The sequence below is a fragment of the Carcharodon carcharias genome, chromosome 1 (assembly GCF_017639515.1).
Source record: "Carcharodon carcharias isolate sCarCar2 chromosome 1, sCarCar2.pri, whole genome shotgun sequence".
Taxonomy (NCBI): Eukaryota; Metazoa; Chordata; class Chondrichthyes; order Lamniformes; family Lamnidae; genus Carcharodon; species Carcharodon carcharias.
Genome location: NC_054467.1, coordinates 106,406,872 through 106,433,479, shown reverse-complemented (window position 1 = coordinate 106,433,479; position 26,608 = coordinate 106,406,872). Strand labels below are relative to the sequence as shown.

The window sequence follows — 26,608 nt, the reverse complement described above, 5'->3', positions numbered from 1 at the left end:
AAATCGAGAGAGCAGAGGTGCAGCGTATTGAAGAGGTGAATGATAACAAAGCGTGACAGGAAGGGGCAGAAAATATAAGCAGAAGAGTGCAGCAGAAATTAGAACCAGAATGAGTAATAATGGTAAAAAGTCAAAGCTTAAGGCTCTTTACCTGAATGCACGCAACATTTATAACAAGATAGATGAGTTGACAGCACAAATAGAAATAGACGGATATGACTTGATAGCTATTACAAAGACGTGGTTGCAGGCTGACCAAGACTGGGAACTCAATATTCAAGAGTATTCAATGTTGCGGAAAAATAGGCAAAAAGGAAAAGGAGGCAGGGTAGCTTTGTTAATAAAGGAAGGTATCAGTGTGGCAGTGAGTAGTGATATAGGTGCAATAGATCATGACGTGGGATCAGTTTGGGTGGAAAAAAGGAATAGGAAGGGGAAGAAGTCACGGGTGGGAGTCGTCTATAGGTTCCCGAAGAGTTGCTTCACCGTAGGGCAAAGTATAAATCGGGAAATAATGGAGGCCTGTGAGAAGGGTGCTACAATTGTCATGGGTGATTTTAATCTGCATACTGACTGGGCAAATCAGATTGGCAGGGGTAATATGGAAGATGAATTTGTAGAGTGCATCAGGGATTGTTTCTTAAAGCAATACTTTGCAGAACCTACCCTGGAACAAGCTATTTTAGATCTAGTAATGTGTAATGAGGTAGGATTAAAAAGAGATCTCATTGTTAAGGATCCTCTAGGGGGTAGCAATCACAACATGGTGGAATATCAAATTCAGTTTGAGGTCGAGTAACTCTGATCTCAAACCAATATCCTCAACTTAAATAAGGGCAATTACAGAGGTAAGGAACATTTGTCTGAAGTGGGCTGGGAAAATAGACTAAGGGGAAGGTCAGTGGATGAGCAGTGGCAGACATTTAAGCAGATATTTCATAATGCTCAGCAAAGATTTATCCCGGTCAAAAAGAAGGACTCTATGAGAAGGATGAACCGCCTGTGGTTAACAAAGATGGTCAAGGAGAGTATCCAATCAAAAACTAAGGCATACAAAGCGGTGAAAATTAGTGGTAGGCCAGAGGATTGGGAATTTTTTTTTTTTAGGAACCAGCAGATGACTAAAAAGCTAATAAAGAGGGAGAAAATTGATTATGAAAGTAAATTGTCAAGAAATATAAAAACAGCAAGAGCTTCTATGGGTATATAAAAAGAGAGTGGCTAAAGTGAGCATGGGTACCTTGGAAGATGCGACTGGAAAATTGATAACGGGGAACAGGTAAACGGCAGGCAATTTAAATCAATAGTTTGCATTCTTCATGGTGGAGGACACTATAAACATTCCAAAGATATCAGATAAGCAAGGAGCTAATGGGAGGAAAAATCTTTTAACAGCCTCTATCATGAGGGAGAAAGTATTCGAGAAGCTAATGGGACTAAGAGTAGACAAGTCGCCAGGACCTGATGGCCTGCATCCAAGGATTTTAAAGGAAGTGGCGGCAGAGATATTGGAGACATTGGTCGAAATATTCCAGAACTCACTGGATTCCAGGAGGGTCCCAGTGGATTGGAAAACCGCTACTGTGATGCCCCTGTAGAAGAAGGGAGGGAGACAAAAAGTAGGAAACTATAGGCCAGTCAACCTAATATTGTCATTGGGAAAATGCTACAGTCCATTATTAAGGAAGAAATAGCAGGACATTTAGAAAAGCTTAACGCAATCAAACAGAGTCAACATGGTTTTGTGAAAGGGAAATCATGTTTGAAAATTTGCTAGAGTTCTTTGAGCATATAACAAGCAGAGTTGATAAAGGGGAACCGGTTGATGTAGTGTATTTGGATTTCCAGAAGGCATTCGATAAGGTGCCACATAATAGGTTATTGCACAAGATAAGAGTTCACGGTATTGGGGGTAATGTATTAGTATGGATTGAGGATTGGTTAATACAGAGAAGGCAGACTCAGGATTACTGGATCTTTTTCAGGTTGGAAAGACGTTACTAGTGGAGTGGCACAAGGATCAGTCCTAGAGTCTCAATTATTTACTACTTATATTAATGACTTGGAGGAGGGGGCAGGGTGTAATGTATTCAAATTTGCTTATGATACAAAAATAGGAGGGAGGGCACGTTGTGATGAGGACATAAGGAATTTGCAAGGGGATACAGACAGGTTGAGTGAATGGGCAAAAACTTGGCAGATGGAGTTTAATGTAGGAAACTGTGAGGTCATGCACTTTGGAGGGAAGAATCAAAAGGCAGACTATTATTTAAATGGAGGGAGACTCCAAAAAAGTGCAGCACAGAGGAATCTGGGTGTTCTTGTGCATGAAACAAAAAGTTAGCATGCAGGTGCAGCAAGTAATTAAAGTGGCAAATGGAAATTTGGCCTGTATTGCTAGGGGTTGCAGTTTAAAAATAGGGAAGTCTTGTTGCAACTATACAGGGTGTTGGTGAGGCCGCACCTGGAGTACTGTGTACAGTTTTGGTCCTCGTATTTAAGAAAGGATGTACTGGCATTGGAGGCAGTTCAAAAAAGAGATTCACTAGGCTGATTTCTGGGATGAAGGGATTGACTTATCAAGAACAGCTAAACAGATTAGGCCATCATTCATTAGAGTTTAGAAGAATGAGGGGTGATCTTATTGAAACGTACAAGATTCTGAGGGGGCTTGACAGGGTAGATGTTGAGAAGATGCTTCCATTTGTGGGGGAATCTCGAACTAGGGGACATAGTTACAGAATAAGGGGACACTCATTTAAAACTGAGAGGCGTAGGAATTTCTTCCCTCAGAGGGTGGTGAATGTCTGGAATTCTCTACCCCAGAGAGTTGAGGAGGCGAGATCACTGATAGTACTTAAAGAGGAGGTAGATAGTTTTTTGAAATATCGGGGAGTTGAGGGCTATGAAGAGCTGACATGAAAGAGGAGTTGAGGCCTGGGGCAGATCAGCCACGATCTTATTGAATGGCGGGGTCGGTTTGAGGAGCCGGAGGGTCTACTCCTGCTCCTATTATGTTTCTTACAGGGACAAAAAAAGGAATTAAGTTGAGACCCAGGGATCCTGAAGGGATGCTGATATTGCCTAAGTTGAGTCTTGGTTGACATGCTTTGGGTCACATGTATTTTCCTAGCGTTTTATAAATGTCTCTAGCTTTGGCAAGTTGCTTGAACGAGCTCCTATAGGATGTCATCTCCAGCTAACGGAAAGCCTGGGAACCTTAAACTCTGCACTGTTTAATGCATTCTGTAAACTGTGCTTGGTGATGGGGAGCGACTGAAACCGAACTCGCTTGGTGCTTTGGTGTAAAGAATCAGACAGATAGGCTCAGGAATGTCACTATTCAGAACGTTTGGCCACTCAGCACCAGCAGTATCATTTGACTAACAGGCAGATTAATTTAAATGGTCAGAAAGAATGTACAATGTCTGCCCAAAATTCCAATATAAATTGTCAGTCATCAAGGCTCCACACTAGTAGCTCAAAATCAGAAAATTACCCTTTGTGTGTTTATACTTTAAAGTATGCTGTTATAATTCAACTAAAACAAAGCAGAATGAGACTCAACTGCATGTCACATTCTCAACATAAAATTATACTTTTTTCTTTTGGAGTCTTTAATTTTATTAAATTTAGAAAAAAATTTTAATTCTGTAATACAGTTGACACCTTTACTTTTAGGTTAGATGATAGATTTGGAATTCAATTTGGACTTAACAAGGGAGTCTAAAACATAGAACATGCTTCCATGTATCTCTACTACAAATACTTCAAAGGTTTTCCATTGAGACAGACTATGGAAAGTCAAATAAAACTCCTTCGTTGATCATAAATTACAAAGTTAATTTAGGTCATAAAAGTCCACGAAACACATTTGGATAAGGAAATTTGACATCACACATGGGTGTTGAAAAAGTTCACCCACTTACTGATATAGCTGTAATTCTTTATCATTAATAAGTTAAACACTTGGTGCAGCTCCAGTAAAACCACATAAATGAATTCTTCTGGAGAAGGAAGTGCTTTGAATTTAAAGATACTATCATTCTATGTCCTTGTATTTGCAATTGTTTATTCTTCTACCGTGGGAAAGGTCACAAGCTAAATCACGCCATGGCAGCTTGATAGAAACTGGGTTTTGAATGTCAGGTCCCCTAGTCTCACTGACATACAAAGCAGATCATTCACAAAGTGGCTTCCAGTGAAGGAATATGGATCTGTCTTCACCTTGGTACGTAAAGTAAATCCTGGAGTTGCAGAATAATGAATTAAATATCAATCTCAGTTTATTGAATTTTTAAATTGCTTGGGACTTCATAAAGCTATTCACTTTAAAACACAACATATAATTCGGAAATTGAATAATAGGTGAACTTTATTTTTTTTAAATTAAAAAAAGCATTATCTCTATTTCCGACAATTTATCTACAGCTGTGGTTTTTAAAGAGTTACTTATTTCCTGGAAGATAAGCTACTAAGAAATCACGAAGACTTTACACACCCAGAATTAATTGTGGCCAGTACGTTAGTCTCTTCATCAGGGGGTAAATGACCACCAGTCCCAGCGATGCAGCTCCGAGCACAATGCTGTCAATAGAAAGAAATGGGCATCCCATATTATTTAGCAAAGTATAAGATTACTAAAGCCAACTGAATTTATACTGTTTTTTTACTAACAGCTTTTAGATTGTATTTATGGAAAGAAGACTCACTTTCACATTAATCTTTCTGGGGCTGTTTGTGGCATTTCTCCAGGCTTTCTGCCAAAGTTGTGGCAGATCAAGGAACCCATGGAAAAATTCTGCCCCATTAAGTTTTTGGTGCTGCACAGATTAAGTTTAATGCATTATTTATCTTGGCTAACATTAAAAACAACAAAGTCCAAAGTAGATGAAATTATTCAAATCCAAAGCACTTAAGTTGGTACACGAATAGCAAATGCTCCTTTTTCCACACAAGTCTTTTCCAATAGGTTTTATAAAATGTTAGTTCTCTTTACGTCACATTATACTGCAAGTGATTTTAAGCTTTCAGAACAGAAATTGATGCACTCTATTTACATAGTTGTATTGTTCAAGTCCATGATTTAATTAAAGTAGATGTAAATTCAGTTGTAGAAAGTCGATTACTTTGCTTGATCAGTACTTAATTCACCAGCCTAAATACCCATCCCCTTCAAAACTGGCTGCAGTGTCTAAAACACGAAGCACTACAAAAACTCAAAGGCTCCTCTTTCAGCACCTCCCAAATCCATAACTTCCACCACCTAGAGGACAAAAGAATCATGTACTTGAGATAAAAACCTCCAAGTCGCATATCATCTTGACTCAGATATATAATCACTGTTCCTTCATTGCTGTTGCAGTGAACTCCTCAACTCACAGGCTATGGGAGCACTTTCACCATACATAGTGGTTCAAGAAGAAGGATCACTACTGTCTTCTGAACAGCAACTAATGGGCAATAAAAGCCAACAGCTTCTATATCCAAGGACTGAATATGAATAGCTGAGAAACATGTGCAGCAATGTCCTGAGTCTGGGATGATTGGCCCCAACAGCACAACCAACCTTCCCTGTGCTAGATATTACTCCAGCCACAGAAGAGATCCCTATTGACTTCAGTTACTAGGGCTCCTTCAGGCTATATTCTGAAATTAAAATTAAATAACTAATTCCTTGTTTGTGTGATGACTCTACATATTGTAAAATAAGTAAAGCTGTCAGTACCAAAATTAAACATTACTGTTGTTAACAGGGAGATACTGCCCTCTTCAGGCCTTTTAAAGGGACAATCTTAGAATTTATTTATTTACAATGTTATGTTCCAAGGACAGCTATTTAAACTGAGACAATTTGAAGAGTAAGGAGGAAAATAAGTCTCAAGCCCCACACTGCAACATGCAAGTTACACTTGGTTAAATATTTTCTCACTCCTAAATTTGCGATCTAATTTGCTAACAAATGAGTTTGTACATCTGCTGTTCTCCTAGAAAGAAGCCCCACTACAGCACATATTAGCTAAAAACGATTGAAAAATAGTAATAAAAACAGAAAACGCTGGAAATACTCAACATGTCATGCAGCACCAATGAAGAAAGGAACAGATTTAATGGTCGGAATTTTATGGGGTCCCTGGGGACGGGCCCCGGAGGCGGGAAGGCGTGGCAGATGGCTCAAGCGCAAATGAGCCACTTAACTGACTAAATAAGCCACCTCCCGCCTTCGTGAACATTTTGACAGCAGGCCGGGCTGGCCATCCACCATCTACAAGGCACAAGTCAGGAGTGTGATGGAATACACCACACTTGCCTGGATGAGTGCAGCTCCAATAACACTCAAGAAGCTTGACACCGTCCAAGACAAAGCAGCCCACTTGATTGGCACCACATTCACAAACATTCACTCCCTCCACCACCGACACACAGTAGCAGCAGTGTGTATCATCTACAAGATGCAGGAATTTACCAAGCCTCCTTCGACAGCACTTTCCAAATCCACGACCACTACCATGTAGAAGGACAAGGGCAGCTGATACATGGGAACACAGCCACCTGGAAGTTCCCTTCCAAGCCACTCACGATCTGGACTTGGAAATACATTGCCATCCCTTCACTGTTGCTGGAGCAAAATCCTGGAACCCTCTGCTCAACAGCACTGTGGGTGTACCTACACCATATGGACGGCAGCAATTCAAAAAGGCAGCTCACCACAACCTTCTCAAGAGCAATTAAGGATGACCAATAAATGCTGGCCTAGCCAGCAATGCCCACATTCCATGAATGAATGGTGGGGAGACTGCCAAGTAAACTGGTGGCCTCCGATTGGGCTCGGAAGGTGGGTAGCCTCCTAATTGGCCACTCTTTGTCAACGAAGAGGCTCCCCGACAACAGTGGCAGCACCCTCCCCCAAACCAGGGCCTGCCTGACCAGCTTCAGTGTATCCGAACCCCAGTTATCTTACTTCAAGGGCAGATGTCCTAGATGCACCTTTGTCCTCCAAGTGTAACCCTAGCAGTGGCCACTGCTCCCTCTGACTGTCCAGCAGCTCTTCAGAGCAGGGTGCCATCCTTAATTAGCGCTGGCAACAGCCACTTAATTGGCTGCGATGAATAAAACACGATCCCAGGTCCTGCTACCTGCTGACCCGGTATTCCCCGCCTGCTTTTGGCCCCAGGACCCCTGCCGTCTCCAAAATAACCCAGCCAACATTTCAGTTCTGTGACTTTTCATCACAAGTAAAGCCACAGACCTGAAAGATTTGACTCCATTTCTCTCCCCACAGATACTGCCAAATATGCTGATCATTTCCAGCATTTTCTGTTTTTACTTCAGATTTCCAGCATCCACAGTATTTTGCTTTTGTAGAAAAACAGTTTGTGTAATTCTCTAACACCATCAGACTATCAAAATATGTGTCAACATTTCTCGTATTCCACAGACGTTAGCTTCACTTGCCTGTAATAATTTAAGCATAAGAGAACAGCAAGTGCCAAACTCAGCTGACCGCCCAAAAACACCAGGGCCTGAAAGCGACTGACTTCTCCAGCAGCTATGGGCCGATTTTCAGATCTTGCAACCTATTCCAGAGTCAGAGAAAGACATGACAATTAACAAGGATCCTTGAGATGAGATTTTAAAGAGAGCACAGGAATTAAAGCAGATATTAAGATTACAGTAGTCAACACTCACTTAAACACCAAAAACAGAAAATGCAGGGAATACTCAGCAGGTCAAGCAGCAGCCATGGAATTCAGGAGAGAAAGCAACTCCCTTTCTCCACCCTACAATAACATCCCTCCACCTCAAATTCTTTGTTTCTGATTCTAGCTTTTTGCACAACCCTCCCAACCCCCGCAGTAGTAAGAAAGGGGCTCAGAAGATCAGGAAGTAGAATCAGTATGGGGGGAGATTAGGAATAACAAGGATTGTAAAACACTGGTGGTAGTAGTTATAGGTTCACCTAATAGTAGATGTACCATTAGACAAAGCATCTAGCAAGAAATCATGAGGAGTCTGGACAGGGTAGATAGTGAGAAACTGTTCCCATTCGTGAAAAGACCGAGAACAAGAGGGCACAGATTTAAAGTAATTGATAAAAGTAAAAGTGACATGAGAATAAATTTTTCACACAGCGAGTGGTTAAGGTCTGGAATGCACTGCCTGAGAGTGTGATGGAGGCAGGTTCAATTGAAGCAATAGTTAGCTAAAAAGGAAGAATGTGCAGGGTTACGGGGAGAAGGTGGGAGGATGGCGTTAAGTGAATTGGTTCTCTAACCAGCTCTCTAGCTGGTGCAGACACGATGGGCTGAATGACCTCCTTCTGTGCTGTAATAATTCTATGAAATAATTGAAGCTTGTAATAAAATAATCATGGAGGACTTAAATCTTCATTTAGACTAGACAAATCAAATGGGCAAAGGCAGTTTGGAAGATGAGTTTCTAGAATGCTTTTGCAACAGCTTCAGAGAACATTGTGGCATGAACTAGTAGCAAAATGATTTTAAGCTAGTTTTGTGCAATGAGGCATAGTTAATTAGTAATCTCATAGTAAAAGATCCTCTTGGAAAAGCGATCATAAAACAATTGAATTCCATATTCAATTTGAGCAACATAACCAGATTTCAAAACAAGGAACTTAAACTTAAAGCCAAATACATAGGTATGTGGGGAGACTGCACGCCCTCCTGGAAGGAAAGGCAGCCAACAACCAACCCACCGGAAAGAGGCCACCCTTCAGCCATAACACACTTAGCTGGGCTAAACAAGGTAACAATGGGACTTCTGCCCCGCAGTGGGTGAAGTCCATCCTTGAGAAATGTTGGCCAAAGTGACAGCAGCTCTGGCAGTCCTAGCAGTGCCCCCAATGCACACAGGCACTGACGCCCCACCCCCAACCCTTGAATGAGCTGTGCCCCCTCTCTTATTGCTGTTTGTCTAGGCCACAGAAAACAGCCTGCCCACAACAACCGTACTACAGCAAGGGCAGCTATCATCTTGGTCAACAGACTTACTAACAAGGCTAACTGACTCAGTGGGGAGGGGGGGGGGATGTAAAATCCAGCTCATGGATACATGGTGACCAAGGCTGGGACCTGAATATTCAAGGGTATTTAATATTTCAGAAGGACAGGAAGAAAGGAAAAGGAGGTGGGGTAGCTCTGTCAATAAAGGATGAGATCAGTATAGTGGTGAGAATTTATTTTAGCTTGGAAGATCAAGATGTAGAATCAGTTTTGGTGCAGGTGAGAAATAGCAAGAAAGGAAGTCACTGGTGAGTAGTTTACAGGTCGCACCTAACAGTAGCTACAGTGTGGGATTATGTATAAATCCAAGAAATAATGGGAGCTAAGAAAGGTACAGTAATAATCATGGGAGATTTTAAACTTCATATACATTGGACAAATCAAATTGACAAAGAGATCCAGGAGGATGAGTTTAAAGAGTGTATTCAGGACCGTTTGTTAGAAGAATATTCTGAAATCAACCATGGAGCAGGGTATATTTGAGCTGGTAACATGTAATGAGACAGGATTAATTAATGGCCTCAACATAAAGGATCCTCTTGGCAATAGTGCTCATAACATGGTAGAATTTCACATTCATTACGAGGGCAAGAAATGTGGGTCAAAAACCAATGTCTTAAACTAACTTCAGTTTTGCAACTCTAAGATTTTAAAATTCTCACCCTTGTTTTCAAATCCGTCTATGGCCTCTGCCCCTCCCTAACCTGGTAATCGCCACCCTATAACTCTCCAAAGTTTCTGCACACCTCAAATTCTAGCCTCTGGACATCCGATATTAAATCACTCCACCACTGGTAATCATGACTTCAGTTAGCAAGGTCCTAAACTCTAGAATTCCCTCCCTAAACCTCTCTACCGCTCTTCCTCCTTTACGACTTCATTCTCACCAACCTGCCTGCCGCAAATGCATCTGTCCATGACAGTATCGGTAGAAGTGACCACCACACAGTCCTTGTGGAGATGAAATCTCACCTTCACATTGAGGAAACACTCCATCGTGTTGTGTGGCACTACCATTTTGCTAAATGGGGAAGATTTTGAACAGATCTAGCAACTCAAGACTAGATATCCAGGAGGCGCTGTGGGCCATCAGCAGTAGCATTGTACTCAAACATAATCTATAACCTCATGGCACGGCATATCGCCAACTCTACAATTACCATCAAGCTAGGGGATCAACCCTGGCTCAATGAAGAGTACAGGAGGGCATACCAGGAACAGCAACAGGCATAGCGTAAAATGAGTTGTCAACCTGGTGAAGCTATAACACAGAACTACTTGTGTGCCAAACAAAAGAAGCAGCAAGTGATAGACAGGGCTAAGCAATCCCACGACCAACGGGTCAGCTCTAAGCTCTGCGGTCCTGCCACATTGAGTTGTGAATGGTGGATGACAATTAAATAACTCAATGGAGGCGGTGGCTCCACAAACATCCCCATCCTCAATGATAAAGGCGCCCAGCACATCAGCGCAGAAGATAAGGCTGATTTGCTACAATCTTCAGCCAGAAGTGCCAAGGGAATGACCCATCTCAGCCTCCTCCAGAGGTCCTTAACATCACAGATACCAGTCTTCAACCAATTTGATGCACTCCACGTGTTATCAAGAACTGGCTGAAGGCACTGGATATTGCAAAGACTCTGGGCCCTGATAACATTCCAGCAATAGTGCTGAAGACTTCTGTTCCAGAACTTGCCACGCCCCTAGCCAAGCTGTTTCAATACAGTTACAACACTGGCATCTACCCGGCTACGTGGAAAATTGCCCAGGTATGTCCTGTACAAAAAAGCGGGACAAATCCAACCCAGCCAATTACCGCCCCATCAGTCTACTCCCCATCATCAGTAAAGTAATGGCACGGGTCATCAACAGTGCTATCAAGCAGCACTTGCATAGCAACAACCCAGTTTGGGTTCTGTCAGGGCCACTCAGCTCCTGAACTCATTACAGCCTTGGTTCAAACATGGACAAAAGAGCTGAACTTCTGAGGTGAGTGTGACTGCCCTCGACATCAAGGTAGCATTTGACCAAGTGTGGCATCAGGGAGCCCGAACAAAGCTGGAGTCAATGAGAGATCATGGGGGAAACTCTCAGCTGGTTGGAGTCATATCTAGCACAAAGGAAGATGGTTATGGTTGTTGGAGGTCAGTCACCTCAGCTCCAGGACTTCACTGCAGGAGTTCCTCAGGGTAGTGTCCTAGGCCCAACCATCTTCAGCTGCTTCACCAATGACCTTCCTTCCATCATAAGGTCAGAAGTGGGGATGTTCACTGATGATTGCACAATGTTCAGCACCATTAGCAAATCCTCAGATGCTGCAGCAGTCCATGTCTAAATGCAGCAAGACCTACACAATATCCAGGCTTGGGCTGACAAGTGGCAATTAACATTCACACCACACAAATGTCAGCCAAAGACCATCTCCAACAAGAGAGAATCTAACCATCACCTCTTGATGTTCAATGGCATCACCATCACTGAATCCCCACTTCAACACCCCGGGGGTTACCATTGACCAGAAACTGAACTGGACTGTGGCTACAAAAGCAGGTCAGAGGGTAGGAATCATGTGATGAGTAACTCACCTCCTGACTCCCCAAAGCCTGTCCACCATCTACAAGGCACAAGTCAGGAGCGTGATGGAATACTCCCTACTTGCCTGGATGACTGCAGCTCCCACAACACTCAAGAAGCTTGACACTGTCCAGGACCAAGCAGCCCACTTGATTGGCACCACATCCATAAACATTCAAACCCTCCACCACTGACTCACAGAAGCAGCAGTGCATACCATCTACAAGATGCACTGCAGGAATTCACCAAGACTCCTTCGACAGCACCTTCCAAACCCACGACCACTACCATATAGAAGGGCAAGGGCAGCAGATCGATGAAAACACCATCACCTGGAAGTTCCCCTCCAAGCCACTCACCATCCTGACTTGGAACTATATTGCCGTTCCTTCACTGTCGCTGGGTCAAAATCCTGGAACTCCCTTCCTAACAGTACTGTGGGTGTACCTACACCATATGGAATGCAGTAGTTCAAGAAGGCAGCTCACCACCACCTACTCAAGGGCAACAAGGGGTGGGCATAAATGCTGGCCCAGTCAGTGAAGCCCACATCCCATGAAATGAATAAAAAAAAGGCACTCCTTAAAATCTACACTTTGACCAAGCTTTTGGCCAATTACCACAACCAGTGGTTAAGGTTCACCCAGGTGGCACAGGTTTGACTCTCGGTATGGGAATGAAAATTTTGAGTTAGCCATACTCAGTTGGTAACACTGCTCTGAGTCACAAGGTTCTGGGTTTAAGTTTCACTCTAGAGCTTGACAAAAATCTAGGCTGATACTCCAGTACACTGCTTGAGGGGGTGCTGCACTGTCAGAGGTGCCATCTTTCAGATGGGACATGAAATTGTGGTGTCATCTGCCTGTTCGGGAGGATGTAAAAGATTCCACGACACAACTTGGAAGAACAGGGGATAATTATCCATCAATCAACATCACAAAAAGCAGATTTTATCTGGTCACACTGCTGGCTTGTCCGTAGGAGCTTGCTGTGTGCAGATTAGCTGCTGCAGTCCCTACATTACATTACTGCACTGCCAAGAAAAAATACTTAATTGGCTGTAAAGCACTTTGGGATGTCCAGTTTTTTACTAAATGCAAGTCTTTCTTTGAAGTGCCTAGGGATGTTTTTCAACATTAAAGGAGTTATGCAAATGTGAGTTCAAGAGACCAATGAACTCCTTGCACTTGGTGCTGATGTGAATATGTGGGGGGAGGGGTTTAAGGAAATAGTTGGTGGCTCATATATTAGAAAAATGTAAGTGGTACAGATTCCACACAACATTTTAATGCACTGACTCAAAGGTCCTCCCACCAAGTAAGGACTATTTCCTGGGTTTTGCCCTGAAGGCAAGCTCTGTGCTGGGGCCAGGGAGGCTGTTGAGAGGTCATGAAACTTGGAGGAACAGACCTCCAAAATGTCCCGTAGAATTTAACTGCAAGATTGCTTTTAATTGTTTTCTGTGGATTGCTTCCCAAAGGCAGCCTGATTGACAGGTTGGAAGCCCTTCGGGTGGGAATCCTGCTTCACAAGGCCTTAGCCAATGTGAGCAGGTTGGTGTATTGGGGGGTTGAGAAGGATCGCAGGGGTTCCCTATTTACAGTGGGGAGGGGAGGGGTCGAAAGGGTTGGTGCTACAATGGCTCCAGGGAGCAGACACATCAGAGGGGCTCGGTTACTGGGGGAAGCAATGTTTTCTTTTCTTAATCTCACTGTTACTGCTAGTGTCCCCCTGTGGATCTATCCTTATCCCCCTTTTTTATTTCTCATCTACACATTGCCCCCTCAGCAACATAGATCAAAAACCACAGCTTAGCACAGGCATGTAGGCTCACGACATCCAGCTCAAACTCGCCACCACCTATCTCACCCCTTCCCACTGTCTCTAAATTGTCCAACATCCAGTATTGGATGAGCAGAAATTTCCTCCAATTAAATATTGGAAAGACCAAAGCCATTGTTTCTGAGGCTGGACCAGACAATTCACCACCTTGATGTCATACTTAACCCAAGATGAGCTTCCGACCACATATCCATACCATCACTTATACTGCATATTTCCACCCCCATTACATTGCCCATCTCTGCTCTATACCTCAGCTCATCTGCTGCATTCGTCCCTCTAGACTTGACTAAGCTCTGCTATCCCTGTTCTTACTTGGACCAAATTGTGTTCATATATCAGCTGTGCTTGATGATCTGCACTGGCCCCAGCTAAACAACACCTCAATTTTAAAATTTTCAACTTTGTTTTCAAATATCCATGGCCTCGCCCCTTCCCAACCTCCTTCAGCCCACAGCTATCAGAGATACCTGCGCTCCTCTAACTCTGGCCTCTTGCTGGCCACATCTTCAGCTACCAAGCCTCTAAGCTCTGAAATTCCCTCCCTAAACCTCTTCACCTCCCTTTCCTCCTTTAAATCACTCCTTAAAACCTGCCTTTTTAACCAAGTTTTTGGTCATCTGCCCCAATATCTCCTAACGTGGCTATCAAATTTTGCTTTATAACACTCCAATGAAGCGGGGGATATTTTATTATGTTAAAGGTGCTAGTGAAATACACATTGCTGTTGTTGTTCCTCCTGGCCCTTACCAATGCTGTAAAGGCATTTCTTCATGGATTCAGTTCCTCTTAGCTGTAAGCTGCCAAGTTTCCCAAGGCTTGGGAAACCTGGCTGCCTGTGGTTTAAAAAAAATGAATGATTGTTAAAATTAAGGCATGCAGCCTCGATTTAATATTTAAATTAGGGCAGTCAAACTGACAGCCCACCAAGTGGTCTTGTGCAGCGGTAAGCAGAAGGGTCAGGGAGAGTCGTGGCAGGAAGCAGTGAGTGGGAGGGTCAGAAAGAGTTGTGGAAGGAAGTGATGAGCACAAGAGTCAAGGAAGGGAAGTGACAAGTCAGGAGGGTCAATGGCAAGTGGGAGGGTAAACAATGAGTGGGAGAGAAATGGTGAAGCAGTAGTTTGTTTTTAAAAAAAGACTGAGTATGCTCAGTAGCTGCACCCCATGAGCAGATTGATCACCCACCCCCTCATCTCATTTCCCTTAAAACTAGAAGTGGGCAGGTATGAGGCTGGTTGGGCTCCTAATCTGGATTTGATTGCATTTTACCCTCTGACATGATCTCAATCCCACCTGTTTTGGGGCATTAAGGTTCAAGCCCTCAGAATGCCTACATTATGCCTAACTAATTTTCTAATGTTCAATTTGCTTAAATTGGTTACCTATTATAATGTAGAAACAATTTATGATGTTTGTTTACAATGCCAACAACTTATATTTATATAGCATCTTTAATGTAATAAAATGTCCCAAGCATTTCACAGGAGCGTAATAAAGCAAAGTATGATACCGAACCACAAAAAGGTCAAATGACCAAATGGTTAGTCAAAGAGATAAAAGCAAAATACTGCGGATGCTGGTAATCTAGAACAAAAACAAAAATACCTGGAAAAATTCAGCAGGTCTGACAGCATCTGCGGAGAGGGACACAGTTGACGTTTCGAGTCCGTATGACCCTTCATCAGAACTAAGACATATAGAAATGAGATGAAATATACGCTGGTAGAAGGGGGTGGGACAGCAGAGCTCAACAGAGGGCCAGTGATAGGTGGAGGCTAAGAAGAGACGGCCAAAGATGTCATAGACAAAAGGACAAAGGGGTGTTGACGGTGGTGATATTATCTAAAAGATGTGCTAATGGGGACATTAAAGGAAGCAAGCTAGTGGCAGATGGCCCTAGTGCGGGGGAGGGGGTCTAAATGGGCTAAAAGGTGGAGATGAAACAATAGATCAAAATAAATTTAAAAATAGGAGGGAAAAGAAAAAAATATAGCATATAAAAAATTATAAATTATTGGAAAAGGGGGGATCAAAAAGGGGGTGCGGATGGAGGAGAGAGTTCATGATCTGAAATTATTGAACTCAATATTAAGTCTGGAAGGCTGCAAAGTGCCTAGTCAGAAGATGAGGTGCTGTTCCTCCAGTTTGTGTTGAGCTTCGCTGGAACATTGCAGCAGGCCAAGGACAGACATGTGGGCATGAGAGCAGGGTGGAGTGTTGAAATGGCAAGCGACAGGGAGGTCTGGGTCATGCTTGTGGACAGACCGAAGATGTTCCGCAAAGTGGTCACCAGTCTGCGTTTGGTCTCTCCAATGTAGAGGAGACCGAACTGGGAGCAACGAATGCAGTAGACTAAATTGAAGGAAGTGCAAGTGAAGTGCTGCTTCACTTGAAAGGAGTATATGGTGAAGAGGGGGGAAGTAAAGGGGCAGGTTTTGCACTTTCTGCGATTGCATGAGAAGGTGCCGTGGGAAGGGTTTGAGGTGTAGGGGGTGATGGAGGAGTTGACCAGGGTGTCCCGGAGGGAACGATCCCTGCAGAAAGCCACCGGGGGTGGGGGGGGAGATGTGTTTGGTTGTGGCATCATGCTGGAGTTGGTGGAAATGATGGAGGATGATCCTTTGAACGCGGAGGCTGGTGGGGTGATAAGTGAGGAAAAGGGGGACCTTATCATGGTCCTGGGAGGGAGAGGAAGGTGGGAGGGTGGATGCGGAGATGGGCCGGACACGTTTGAGGGCCCTGTCAACCACCGTGGGTGGAAAACCTTGGTTAAGGAAGAAGGAAGACATGTCAGACGAATTGTTTTGGAAAGTGGCATCATCAGAACAAATGCGCCCTTTATCAAGCTCTCCTGTCCCACCCCCTTCTACCAGCATATATTTCATCTCATTTCTATATGTGTTAGTTCTGATGAAGGGTCATAAGGACTTGAAACGTCAACTGTATCCCTCTCCACAGATGCTGTCAGACCTGCTGAGTTTTTCCAGGTATATTTGTTTTTGCTTAGTCAAAGAGATAGGTTTTAAAAAGTTTTAAAGGAAGAAAGCAAGGTAGAGAGGTGGAGAAGTTTGGGGGGGGGGGTATTCCAGAGCTTGGATCCTAGGCAATTCAAGGCGTGGCCACCAACAGCAGAGCAATTAGAATTGGGATGCATAAGAGGCCAGAATTAGAGGAGTGCAGAAATTTCAGATGGCTGTGGGGCTAGAGGAGATTAGTGGCACGCACAAGGTGGAATTTGAAAACAAGGGAGTCAACATAGGTCATCAAGCAGAGGGGTGTTAGAGGAACAGGACTTGGGGCAAGTTTAAGATGGGGGTAGCAAAGTTTTGGATGACCTCAAGTTTATACAGGGTAGAATGTGGGAGTCTAGTCAGCAATTCCCAAGATCTCCTACACCCTTTAAATTGAAAGATTACTAGGTTAACATGTAGTGTGAAAAATGAGGGATCCTATACTAAATCGAAAATTCTCATTAATGCCACTTCTAGAGAAATAAATAATTGACATAAGAACGTGTCCCAGTGGGGAAAGTTACCTTTCTGTCAATGTCTTTATCCCACATGTCATTGATTGTACACCCAGCTCCTCTCATCAGTATTGCCCCGGTTCCAAAAAGTGCAAGCATGGACAGATCTGGAAGACAGCCTGGTTCTGATGCTAAACTGATGCTCCAGGTGCAAGGCAAATACAACAGCCAAGTCCCTGAAACATTAAATTGTAACAGATTAAACCTTTGTGTGCCAGCACCTTGCTGTCAGATTGGAGAAAGGAGAAAAGAAAATATGTTTACTGTTACAACAAGTCATGCATTGGTGTAAGGTATGAACTAGGAAATTGGTTGTACAAAACCAGTCTGAATGCACAAAATGCCTTAGAATTGTTCAAAAATAGAGAATTGAATTACCAGAAAACCTAGTTTAATGAAAGGTACATGCCCAAAATTAATCATGTCCTTTCTCTTTACAGATGCTGACTACCCTGTGTATATCCACTACAAACACTTTGCCCCATTTCTGCAAGATTTTATATTTTCAACAATTTATTGACTTGGAATAACTCGCGGAAGCGCTAATAAAATTGGACATCACTTGGACTATGGACTTGCAAGTGATTTGACAAAATTTGCACTTACTCCCGTCTATTATTAATAGGGATTTTCCAAGAAATCTACAAGCAGCAACGTGCAGACTGGGATTCCCTAACATCAGTTCAGAGAGTCGCTGATTTAAAAACAAAAATAAAAACAAAAAACTGCGGATGCTGGAAATCCAAAACAAAAACAGAAATACCTGGAAAAACTCAGCAGGTCTGGCAGCATCGGTCGAGAAGAACAAAGTTGACGTTTCGGGTCCTCATGACTCTTCAACAGAAGGACTCGAAACGTCGGAGTCGCTGATTGACAGATGCCAGCCTCAGGATCCACTCCAGCACGTGATGCGGCCAGCAGACAAACACCGTCTCCAACCCCACCCGCCCCCAGGTATTCTGGTTGATTTACCAATGGGTTTGTCCAGTCGCATCAGTTTAAGGTAAGGCTGCACCGCCAGCGGCGCCGATTCCACCAGTCCCGCTGCCGATAGGCCGCTGCTACACCTGAAGTCCCCACTCGACAGCGCCCGGACATGGCGAGCCGGCGCTGTCAGTGCGGCCTTTAGCCAGCAGCTCCTCGGCGCCACGAGCGCGGTCAACAAGCGACGCGAGGTCGGCCTCAGCAACAACAGCGACATCTCGCGCGGCTCCCTCCACTCTTCTCGCGACGGCACGTCAGGCTGGGGAGGGAGCGGCTGTGGAAGATCCGAGTTTCTGTTGTTAGGGCCAACGTCAGACTGCCCTTCGTGAACGAAAGAGCATGCGCGATTTTGGAACCTACCGAATAAAGTGCGAGTACTGAGCCAGTGCAATAAAGGTTTTGAGAAAGAGTTGGAGGCTTGTGGGATTATGTTGGAGGAGCTGGAAATGATGGAAGGCGATTTGGTGAATGTGGAGGCTGGTAGTTCAAGAAAAGAGGGAACCTGTGATGGCTACGAGACGGGGGAAATTAGTACGATTGGTCAAGAGTTTAGTCTATCATGGTGGGAGAATGAGAAAAATGGAGGTGGCATCATAACAGCAGATGCAATGGAGTAACTGGACTAACATAATGTAGTTTTTGTAGAAGGAGAGATGGCAGGATGAATAGTCCCAAGTATGTGGTGACTATTCGTCCTAGTTTTGCCTGGTCAAGCCTGGTTTTTCATTATACACTCTCTGTCCCGACAGTTTAATAGCTCAACTATCCTAATGTAAAAGCAAAGAACTGCGGATGCTGGAAATCCAAAACAGAAACAGAAATACCTGGAAAAACTCAGCAGGTCTGGCAGCATCAGTGGAGAAGAGCACAGTTGACGTTTCGAGTCCTCGTGACCCTTCAACAGAACTAAGTAAAAATAGGAAAGGGGTGAAATATAAACTGGTTTAAGTGAGGGGGGGGGGGGGGGTGTGGTTTGGGACAAGAAGCCAGTAATAGGTGGAGATAACCAAAAGATGTCACAGAAAAAAGGAGTGTCTGTTTTTTGCAAGAAATTTTCATGTGGGCCCCCCTTTCTGCTTCTTTCCTCAACCCTACATTTTTCTACCAGGCTTTCAGGTTTCTGTAGTGAAGTAATGCCATTAGAGTGCAAATTAGGGAACCTCTCTTTAATTCTGGAAAGACTGCTGCTGACTGCATAGATGCTGCGTTTGCTGTCCCATAGACTTTTTAAAAATACTCTTGGCATTACGGTGATATAGTGGCAAGGGCTCCCACAAGTACTGGAATAAGCTAACCGAAGTGGTCCTCTTCTGAGCCACATGTTTCTCTTTTGCTCCCGTCCCAATGCTTCTATGCTAGCTTGAAACATTTATCTCCCTTTTTCTCTCAATCTGCTGATTGGATCAGTGCAAGCATTAGCAGTCTCCATGAAAATTATTACTTTTTCTATGGAATAAACTTGAACTTTAGCAACTTGAACTTCCTAAAAATGTTTTTTTGCACATTTAAAGTTTATAATCTACTTGAGACCATTATCACGGTGAAAAGGACGCTTGATTGTTGAGATAAAAGCAAAAAACTGCGGATGCTGGAAATTCAAAACAAAAACAAAAATACCTGGAAAAACTCATCAGGTCTGGCAGCATCTGCAGAGAGGAACACAGTTAACGTTTCGAGTCTGAATGACCCTTCAACAGAACCAAGTAAAAATAGAAGAGAGGTGAAATATAAGCTGGTTTAAGGGGGGGTGGGGCAAGTAGAGCTGGATAGAGGGCCAGTGATAGGTGGAGATAACCAAAAGATGTCACAGACAAAAGGACAAAGAGGTGTTGAAGGTGGTGATATTATCTAAAGGAATGTGCTAATTAAGGGTAGAAAGTAGGACAAACAAAGTACAGATAGCTCTAATGGGGGTGGGGTGGTGTGAAGGAATACTAAAAAGGCTAAAAGGTGTATTTCCACCCATTATCTCTACCTTTTAGCCTTTTTATAATATCACCACCTTCAATACCTCTTTGTCCTTTTGTCTGTGACATCTTTTGGTTATCTCCACCTATCACTGGTTTCTTGTCCCCCTCCTTAAACCAACTTATATTTCACCCCTTTCCTATTTTTACTTAGTTCTGTTGAAGGGTCATGAGGACTCGAAATGTCAACTGTGCTCTTCTCCAACGATGCTGCCAGACCTGCTGAGTTTTTCCAGGTATTTCTGTTTCTGTTTTAGCTCAACTATCCTGTTTTGTAGCTTTTCCCTCTTTACATGAACTATATCAGAGATTTCCGTTTGCACTTCACTTTTTTGCACAGCATCAGCTCGCCCCTCCTTTTTCTCACTCCATTTACTGTCCACGACCCCAGTGGGAGCTGGAGGCACCGGGGTTAGTTTATAGGAGTTACTGGGGATAATTTACCTCCATGACCTCCTGCAGATTAACCCTATGACCACCTGGGAGCGAATTAGCCCCTGGGTAATGACAGACAATTTACAGCAGTGTCCGCAAGGTGCACTGGAAGTAATTGGACTGCACCCATTGGTAAACCACCGATCAGCGCCGAGGAAGGTGGCAGTCAAAGTTCTATTGAGCTGTAGTACGGTCAAGCAAACTTCTCATTGAAAGATCATGTGCTTTCCTGCTTGCAGCACTGGGCGCAAACAAAATCTCCCACATTTGAAATACGTTCACAGATTAAAAAACCCAAAACCCAGTTTGTGGCTGAATAGATCTATTGTTAGAACCCAGTGTGCAAATTAAAATAAACAAGGTTTTTAAATGGAAAACAAAAACAGAATTACCTGGAAAAACTCAGCAGGTCTGGCAGCATCGGCGGAGAAGAAAAGAGTTGACGTTTCGAGTCCTCATGACCCTTTAACAGAACTTGAGTTCGAGTCCAAGAAAGAGTTGAAATATAAGTTGGTTTAAGGTGTGTGTGTGGGGGGCGGAGAGATAGAGAGAGAGAGAGAGAGGTGGGGGGGTGAGGTGTGGTTGTAGGGACAAACAAGCAGTGATAGAAGCAGATCATCAAAAGATGTCAACGACAATAGTACAATAGAACACCTAGGTGTTAAAGTTAAAGTTGGTGATATTATCTAAACGAATGTGCTAATTAAGAATGGATGGTAGGGCACTCAAGGTATAGCTCTAGTGGGGGTGTTTTTTTTTACTTATTTTTTTTATATAATGGAAATAGGTGGGAAAAGGAAAATCTATATAATTTATTGGGAAAAAAAGGAAGGGGGAAACAGAAAGGGGGTGGGGATGGGGGAGGGAGCTCACGACCTAAAGTTGTTGAATTCAATATTCAGTCTGGAAGGCTGTAAAGTGCCTAGTCGGAAGATGAGGTGTTGTTCCTCCAGTTTGCGTTGGGCTTCACTGGAACAATGCAGCAAGCCAAGGACAGACATGTGGGCAAGAGAGCAGGGTGGAGTGTTAAAATGGCAAGCGACAGGGAGGTTTGGGTCATTCTTGCGGACAGACCGCAGGTGTTCTGCAAAGCGGTCGCCCAGTTTACGTTTGGTTTCTCCAATGTAGAGGAGACCACATTGGGAGCAACGAATGCAGTAGACTAAGTTGGGGGAAATGCAAGTGAAATGCTGCTTCACTTGAAAGGAGTGTTTGGGTCCTTGGACGGTGAGGAGAGAGGAAGTGAAGGGGCAGGTGTTGCATCTTTTGTGTGGGCATGGGGTGGTGCCATAGGAGGGGGTTGAGGAGTAGAGGGTGATGGAGGAGTGGACCAGGGTGTCCCGGAGGGAGCGATCCCTACGGAATGCCGATAAGGGGGGGTGAAGGGAAGATGTGTTTGGTGATGGCATCATGCTGGAGACTAGTCTGCTTTTCTGCATTGCACAGTAAAATTAAGTGGAACAGAGGATTCTGAGATCTTGTGACAAATAAAGTCTTGGTTAAGCTTTTTTTAAAGAAAGATATAAATGTCATTGAAATGAAAGTCTGTGGTTCATGACAGCTGTCTTCAATAATTGGGTGTCTTTGGGGTTGGCAACCCTGGCTGGACATATTCCAGGAGATGTCATCACGTGACCTCCTGCCTTCAATTGTGCCCCCCCCGCCCCCACCCCACAAATCCTGCCATTGGCCACCCAACACATGCATACTCATAGGACCCTGCCTTCCTAAGGCTTTTCAATGTGGCCATGGTTTTGACTTTTGAAAATCTGATCACTCCATCCAAGTAGTTGTGATAGATGTCAGTGGAAAGTCCATCCCTAGAAAGAGAAAAATTTGGAAGGGAGGGAATCAGATTGATTAACTCTTCTTTCACCTCAATACAAGCTTGAGGAACATCAGCATATCTTTTTATTAAAAACTCACAGACCTTCCGAACAATTTAAATAATGTTAGACCTTAACTTTAGCTCCCACTATTTTTATAAGACAAGATTATGAAATGCTGTTATGGGGAGGAGATACGTTGCTGTTTAGTCTGGACACCCTCCATTTGAAAACTATATTGACAGGACAGTTTGCACTCGCTGCTGGATTCTGTTCTGCTTTACCAGCGTGGCCTGTTTTCATTCTAGACATGTCTTGCCCCTGTTCACAAGTTCACTGTAGGTGAAATCATCCCAGAATTGTACTAACAGTGGTAACGGATATGAAAAATGACATTTTACCCGTGAGCTGCAGTGGTAGGTTTTTGTGCCACATCATCCTCTTCCCACCTTAATTATGCAGCCACAGGAAACATGCTTTCTTGCTGGTGGTGGACGGTCTCTGACTCACCCGCCGCGCTGTTACCTCACCGTTTCCCCACTCCAGCTGCCATATCTAAACTGTAGCTGTGCATATATCTCTATGCTTGCAGAGCAGGACTGCTCCAGTGAAGACATGGCCCTGAAAGCCAAGTAGAGTGCAGTGACCTGTCACTGGAATGCCTTTTGGAGGCCCGCCGTGATGTCCTCCGCCCCCATTTTGGCCGCAGGAGATCCAGCAATCTCACCACTCTGGCTTGGGAGGTGGTGGCAGTGGTGGTCAGTGCCAATGCTGCAGAAGAGGTTGGCCATCCAGTGCAGAAAGAGGATGAATGATCTCAGCCTTGCTGCCAGGGTAAGTCAACCATTTCATCACTCTAAACTCACACTCAAGTGCATCACACATTCACTGGCATCTCACTCACTGCCAGCTCAAGGGACATATGAACAAGGAGCAGGAGTAGGCCATTCAGCCCCCTGAGCCTGCTCTGCCATTTAATAAGATCATGGCTGATCTGATAGTAACATGAAATCTGCATCCCATCTACCCCCGATAACCTATCACCCCCTTGCTTACCAATAATCTATTCACCTCTGCCTTAAAAATATTCAAAGACTCTGCTTCCACCACCTTTTCAGGAAGAGTTCTAAAGACTCACAACCATGAGTGAAAAAAATTCACTTCATTTCTGTTTTAAATGGGCGAACCTTTTTTTTAAACAGTGACCCCCTAGTTCTAGATTTTTCCACAAGAGGAAACATCATCTCCACATCAACCCTGTCAAGACCCCTGAGGATCTTATATGTTTCAGTCATGCCACCTCTTACTCTAAACTCCAGTGGATACAAGCTTAGTCTGTCCAACCTTTCCTCATAATACAACCCACCCATTCCAGGTATTAGTCTGGTAAACCTTCTCTGAACTGCTTCGAATGAATTTACATCCTTTAATAAGGTGACCAATACTGTACACAGTAATCCAAATGTGATCTCACAAGTGCCCTGTACAACTGAAGCTTAAACTCCCTAATTTTGTATTCATTTCCCCTCGCAATAAATGACAACATTTTATTAGCTTTCCCAATCACTTGCATACTAGCGTTTTGTGATTCATGCACTAGGACACCCAGATCCCTCTGCATCTCAGAGCTCTGCAATCTCTCACCAATTAAGTAATATGCTTCTCTTTCATTCTTCCTGTCAAAATGGACAATTTCACATTTTCCATATCTTTGCCCACTCATTTAACCTATATTTTTTTGTAGCCTCCTTATGTCCTCTTCACAGCTTACTTTCCTACCTATCTGTGTCATCAGCAAATTTGGCAACTATCCCTTCAACCAAGTCATTTATATAAATTGTAAACAGTTGAGGTCCCAGCACTGATCCCTGTGGCACACCACTTGTTACATTTTGCCAATCTGAAAAAGACCCATTTATGCCTACTCTACTTCCTGTTAGCCAATCTTCTATCTATGCCAATATGTAACCCCCTATACCATGAGCCTTTATTTTCTGCAATAACCTTTGATGTGGCACTTTATCAAATGCCTTCTGGAAATCTAAGTACAGCACATCCACCCTTTATCCATAGCACGTTACTTCCTCAAAAGGACTCCAATAAGTTGTGTAAACACTATTTCCTTTTCACAAAATCATGTTGACTCTGCCTGATGACCTTGAGCTTATCCAAGTTCCCCGCTATAACCTCTTTACCCAGTGACGCCTAACATTTTCCCTGTGACAGATGTTAAGCTAATTGGCCTGCTTTCTCTCCTTCCCTTTTTGAATAATAGTTACATTTGCTATCTTCCAATCTAATGGGACCTTCCCCAAATCTAGGGAGTTTTGGAAAATTAAAATCAATGCATCAACTCTCACCAGACACTTTTTAAGACCCTCAGATAAAGTCCATCAGGACCTGGGCTTGTCAGCCTGCAGCTCCAATTTACACCGTACCACTTCTCTGGTGACAGTAATTTTCCTGACTTGCTTCCCCACTGCTATTTCCTGGTTTATAGCAGCTTCTGGAATGTTACTTGTTCATTTATAATGAAAACTTATGCAAAATACCTGTTCAATTCATCTGCCATCTCCTTGTTTTCCATTATCAATTCTCCAGACTCTTTCTATAGGACTAGTGCTCACTTTGTCAACTCTTTTTTAAACATTTATAAAAACTCTTACTATCTGTTTTTATATTTCTGGCTAGCTTTCTCTCAGATTAATTTTTCCCTCCTTATTAGTCTTTTAGTCATTCCTTGCTGTTCCTTATATTCTGTTCAATCTTCTGACCTGCCACCTGTTTTTGCACAATTATATGCTTTTTCTTAAAGTTTGATACTATCTTTAACCTTTCTAGTTAATCACGGAAGGTATGTCCATCCCTTGGACTTTTTCTTATTCATTTGAATGTATCTATTCTATGCATTCTGAAATATTCCCTTAAATGTTAGCCACTGCATCTCTATTGACCTATCCTTTAACCTAATTTGCCAATTCACTTTAGCCAGCTCAGTTTTCATGCCCTCATAATTGACCTTATTTAAATTTAAAAACTTAGTCTCAGACCCACTCGCCACTTCTCCCCCTTCCCCAAGGAAGGCCTAGCCCTGCAGCCATTGAATAGCCAACCCTGCCTTATGGCTGGTCTGGTAGGTAGAGACCTGCCCATGAGACCCACTAAAAGTGATGTGGTGCTGCTGCCTGTGAAGCCTGGTGCTGATGACTGTGAGTGCTGCCCAAAGCAAGATAGGCAAACAAACCTTGAAGTCTTGAGTGAAGAGCAGCTCGCCAGATGCATGTTGCTTATGTACAGTTGTGAAACATGTATCATGATGCCCAGATGATCCAGTAAGGGACGATGAGTCTGGCGTGCAGGGCTTATAATGAGATGCTAAGGTATTGTAATTAGGTTCCTGACATGCGGCGGCGGGAAAAGCGGCTGGCCATTGATGGGTGGAGCAGACGATCGCAAACTGGTTTCCTGACAGGGTAAATTTGATTTTTGGCCTTCTCGCCATATTGTCCATTCATGCTGCCCACCATGCCCACCACCAACAGGAGCAAAAAATTCCACTCTGTGTCTCCAATTCTGTCTTCAATTTCTTTTTATTATGCTTCTTCCCATTATTTAATGTTAATATCACTCCAGGTGTTTATCCATTCCGTTTTCTATTTGAGCACTTTACAGGCCATTCTATTTCCTCCCCTAATGTCTGTTTTTACCTCCCCCTCTCCCATTATAACTGAATCCAAACTTCGGTGGCGCACCCATTGGAGTTACTGCGTAGAAAGTCTGGAAGGCTATAGTCTTTTCTGTTATCACCTTTGTCTATAGAATCAAGTCTAATCTTCTAATTCACCTGACAGCTTTTCTAAAACTTTTGCATTCAAATCTAAGGAAACTTCATTTTAGTGGAATAACTTTCGAATAATAAATTGTATCAAATCGTCTGCCATTTTGCCACACTTAACCAATCCATAATTTCATCCATCTCTCCCATGCCATCCCCATCCCTCCCATCTTACTACTCACGGAAACAATCTCTCCAGGCAGGGTAACTGTTGGGAAGTGAATATCTGTAGGATGTCTAGCCATGAAGGGGAATATCATAGCAATGGTCAATCTTGACACTCCTCACCCCAATGTCCACACATACACTTTCCAAGAGGCGTCACTGGGTCAGCAATCAAGTACAGAGCCTTTAATTGATTTTCCAGCTTCCTAACTCAGCAATGCTGTAAATGAGCTGTCTCAAGTGTGGCTATGAGTGGCATGTTTGAGATTGGCTAATTCAACACAGAAAAGCAAGTAAACCTGGGGCTCTCTGGTATATATGACTTTTTGCATTTTCTACCTAAAAAGATATTTTCAAGCTTGACTCTGTGTATAATTTCTGTGGGTTGCGGCACAGGGCATCTCTGATTACATCAATAGTACATAATGTTC

At 43.4% G+C, this 26,608-nt stretch overlaps 1 protein-coding gene across 2 annotated transcripts in view; it reads right to left on the bottom strand.

The window, feature by feature from the left end:
- The window catches only part of coq2 (coenzyme Q2 4-hydroxybenzoate polyprenyltransferase), a 43,623-nt gene extending 25,057 nt beyond the window's left edge, over positions 1 to 18,566 (bottom strand). Inside the window, exons 1-4 of one of the 2 annotated variants that reach the window (XM_041188154.1) lie at positions 17,938 to 18,566; positions 16,975 to 17,141; positions 7,456 to 7,577; positions 4,502 to 4,587 (exon numbers count right to left, since the gene is read on the bottom strand). In XM_041188154.1, coding sequence (XP_041044088.1) covers positions 4,502 to 4,587; positions 7,456 to 7,577; positions 16,975 to 17,141; positions 17,938 to 18,166 — 604 coding nt within the window. In that variant the 5' untranslated portion in view covers positions 18,167 to 18,566. Of the gene's footprint in view, positions 1 to 4,501; positions 4,588 to 7,455; positions 7,578 to 16,974; positions 17,142 to 17,571; positions 17,906 to 17,937 lie in introns of those variants that run through there. The other variant, XM_041188162.1, reaches the window with a different exon arrangement.
- Between the last annotated feature and the right edge of the window lie 8,042 nt (positions 18,567 to 26,608).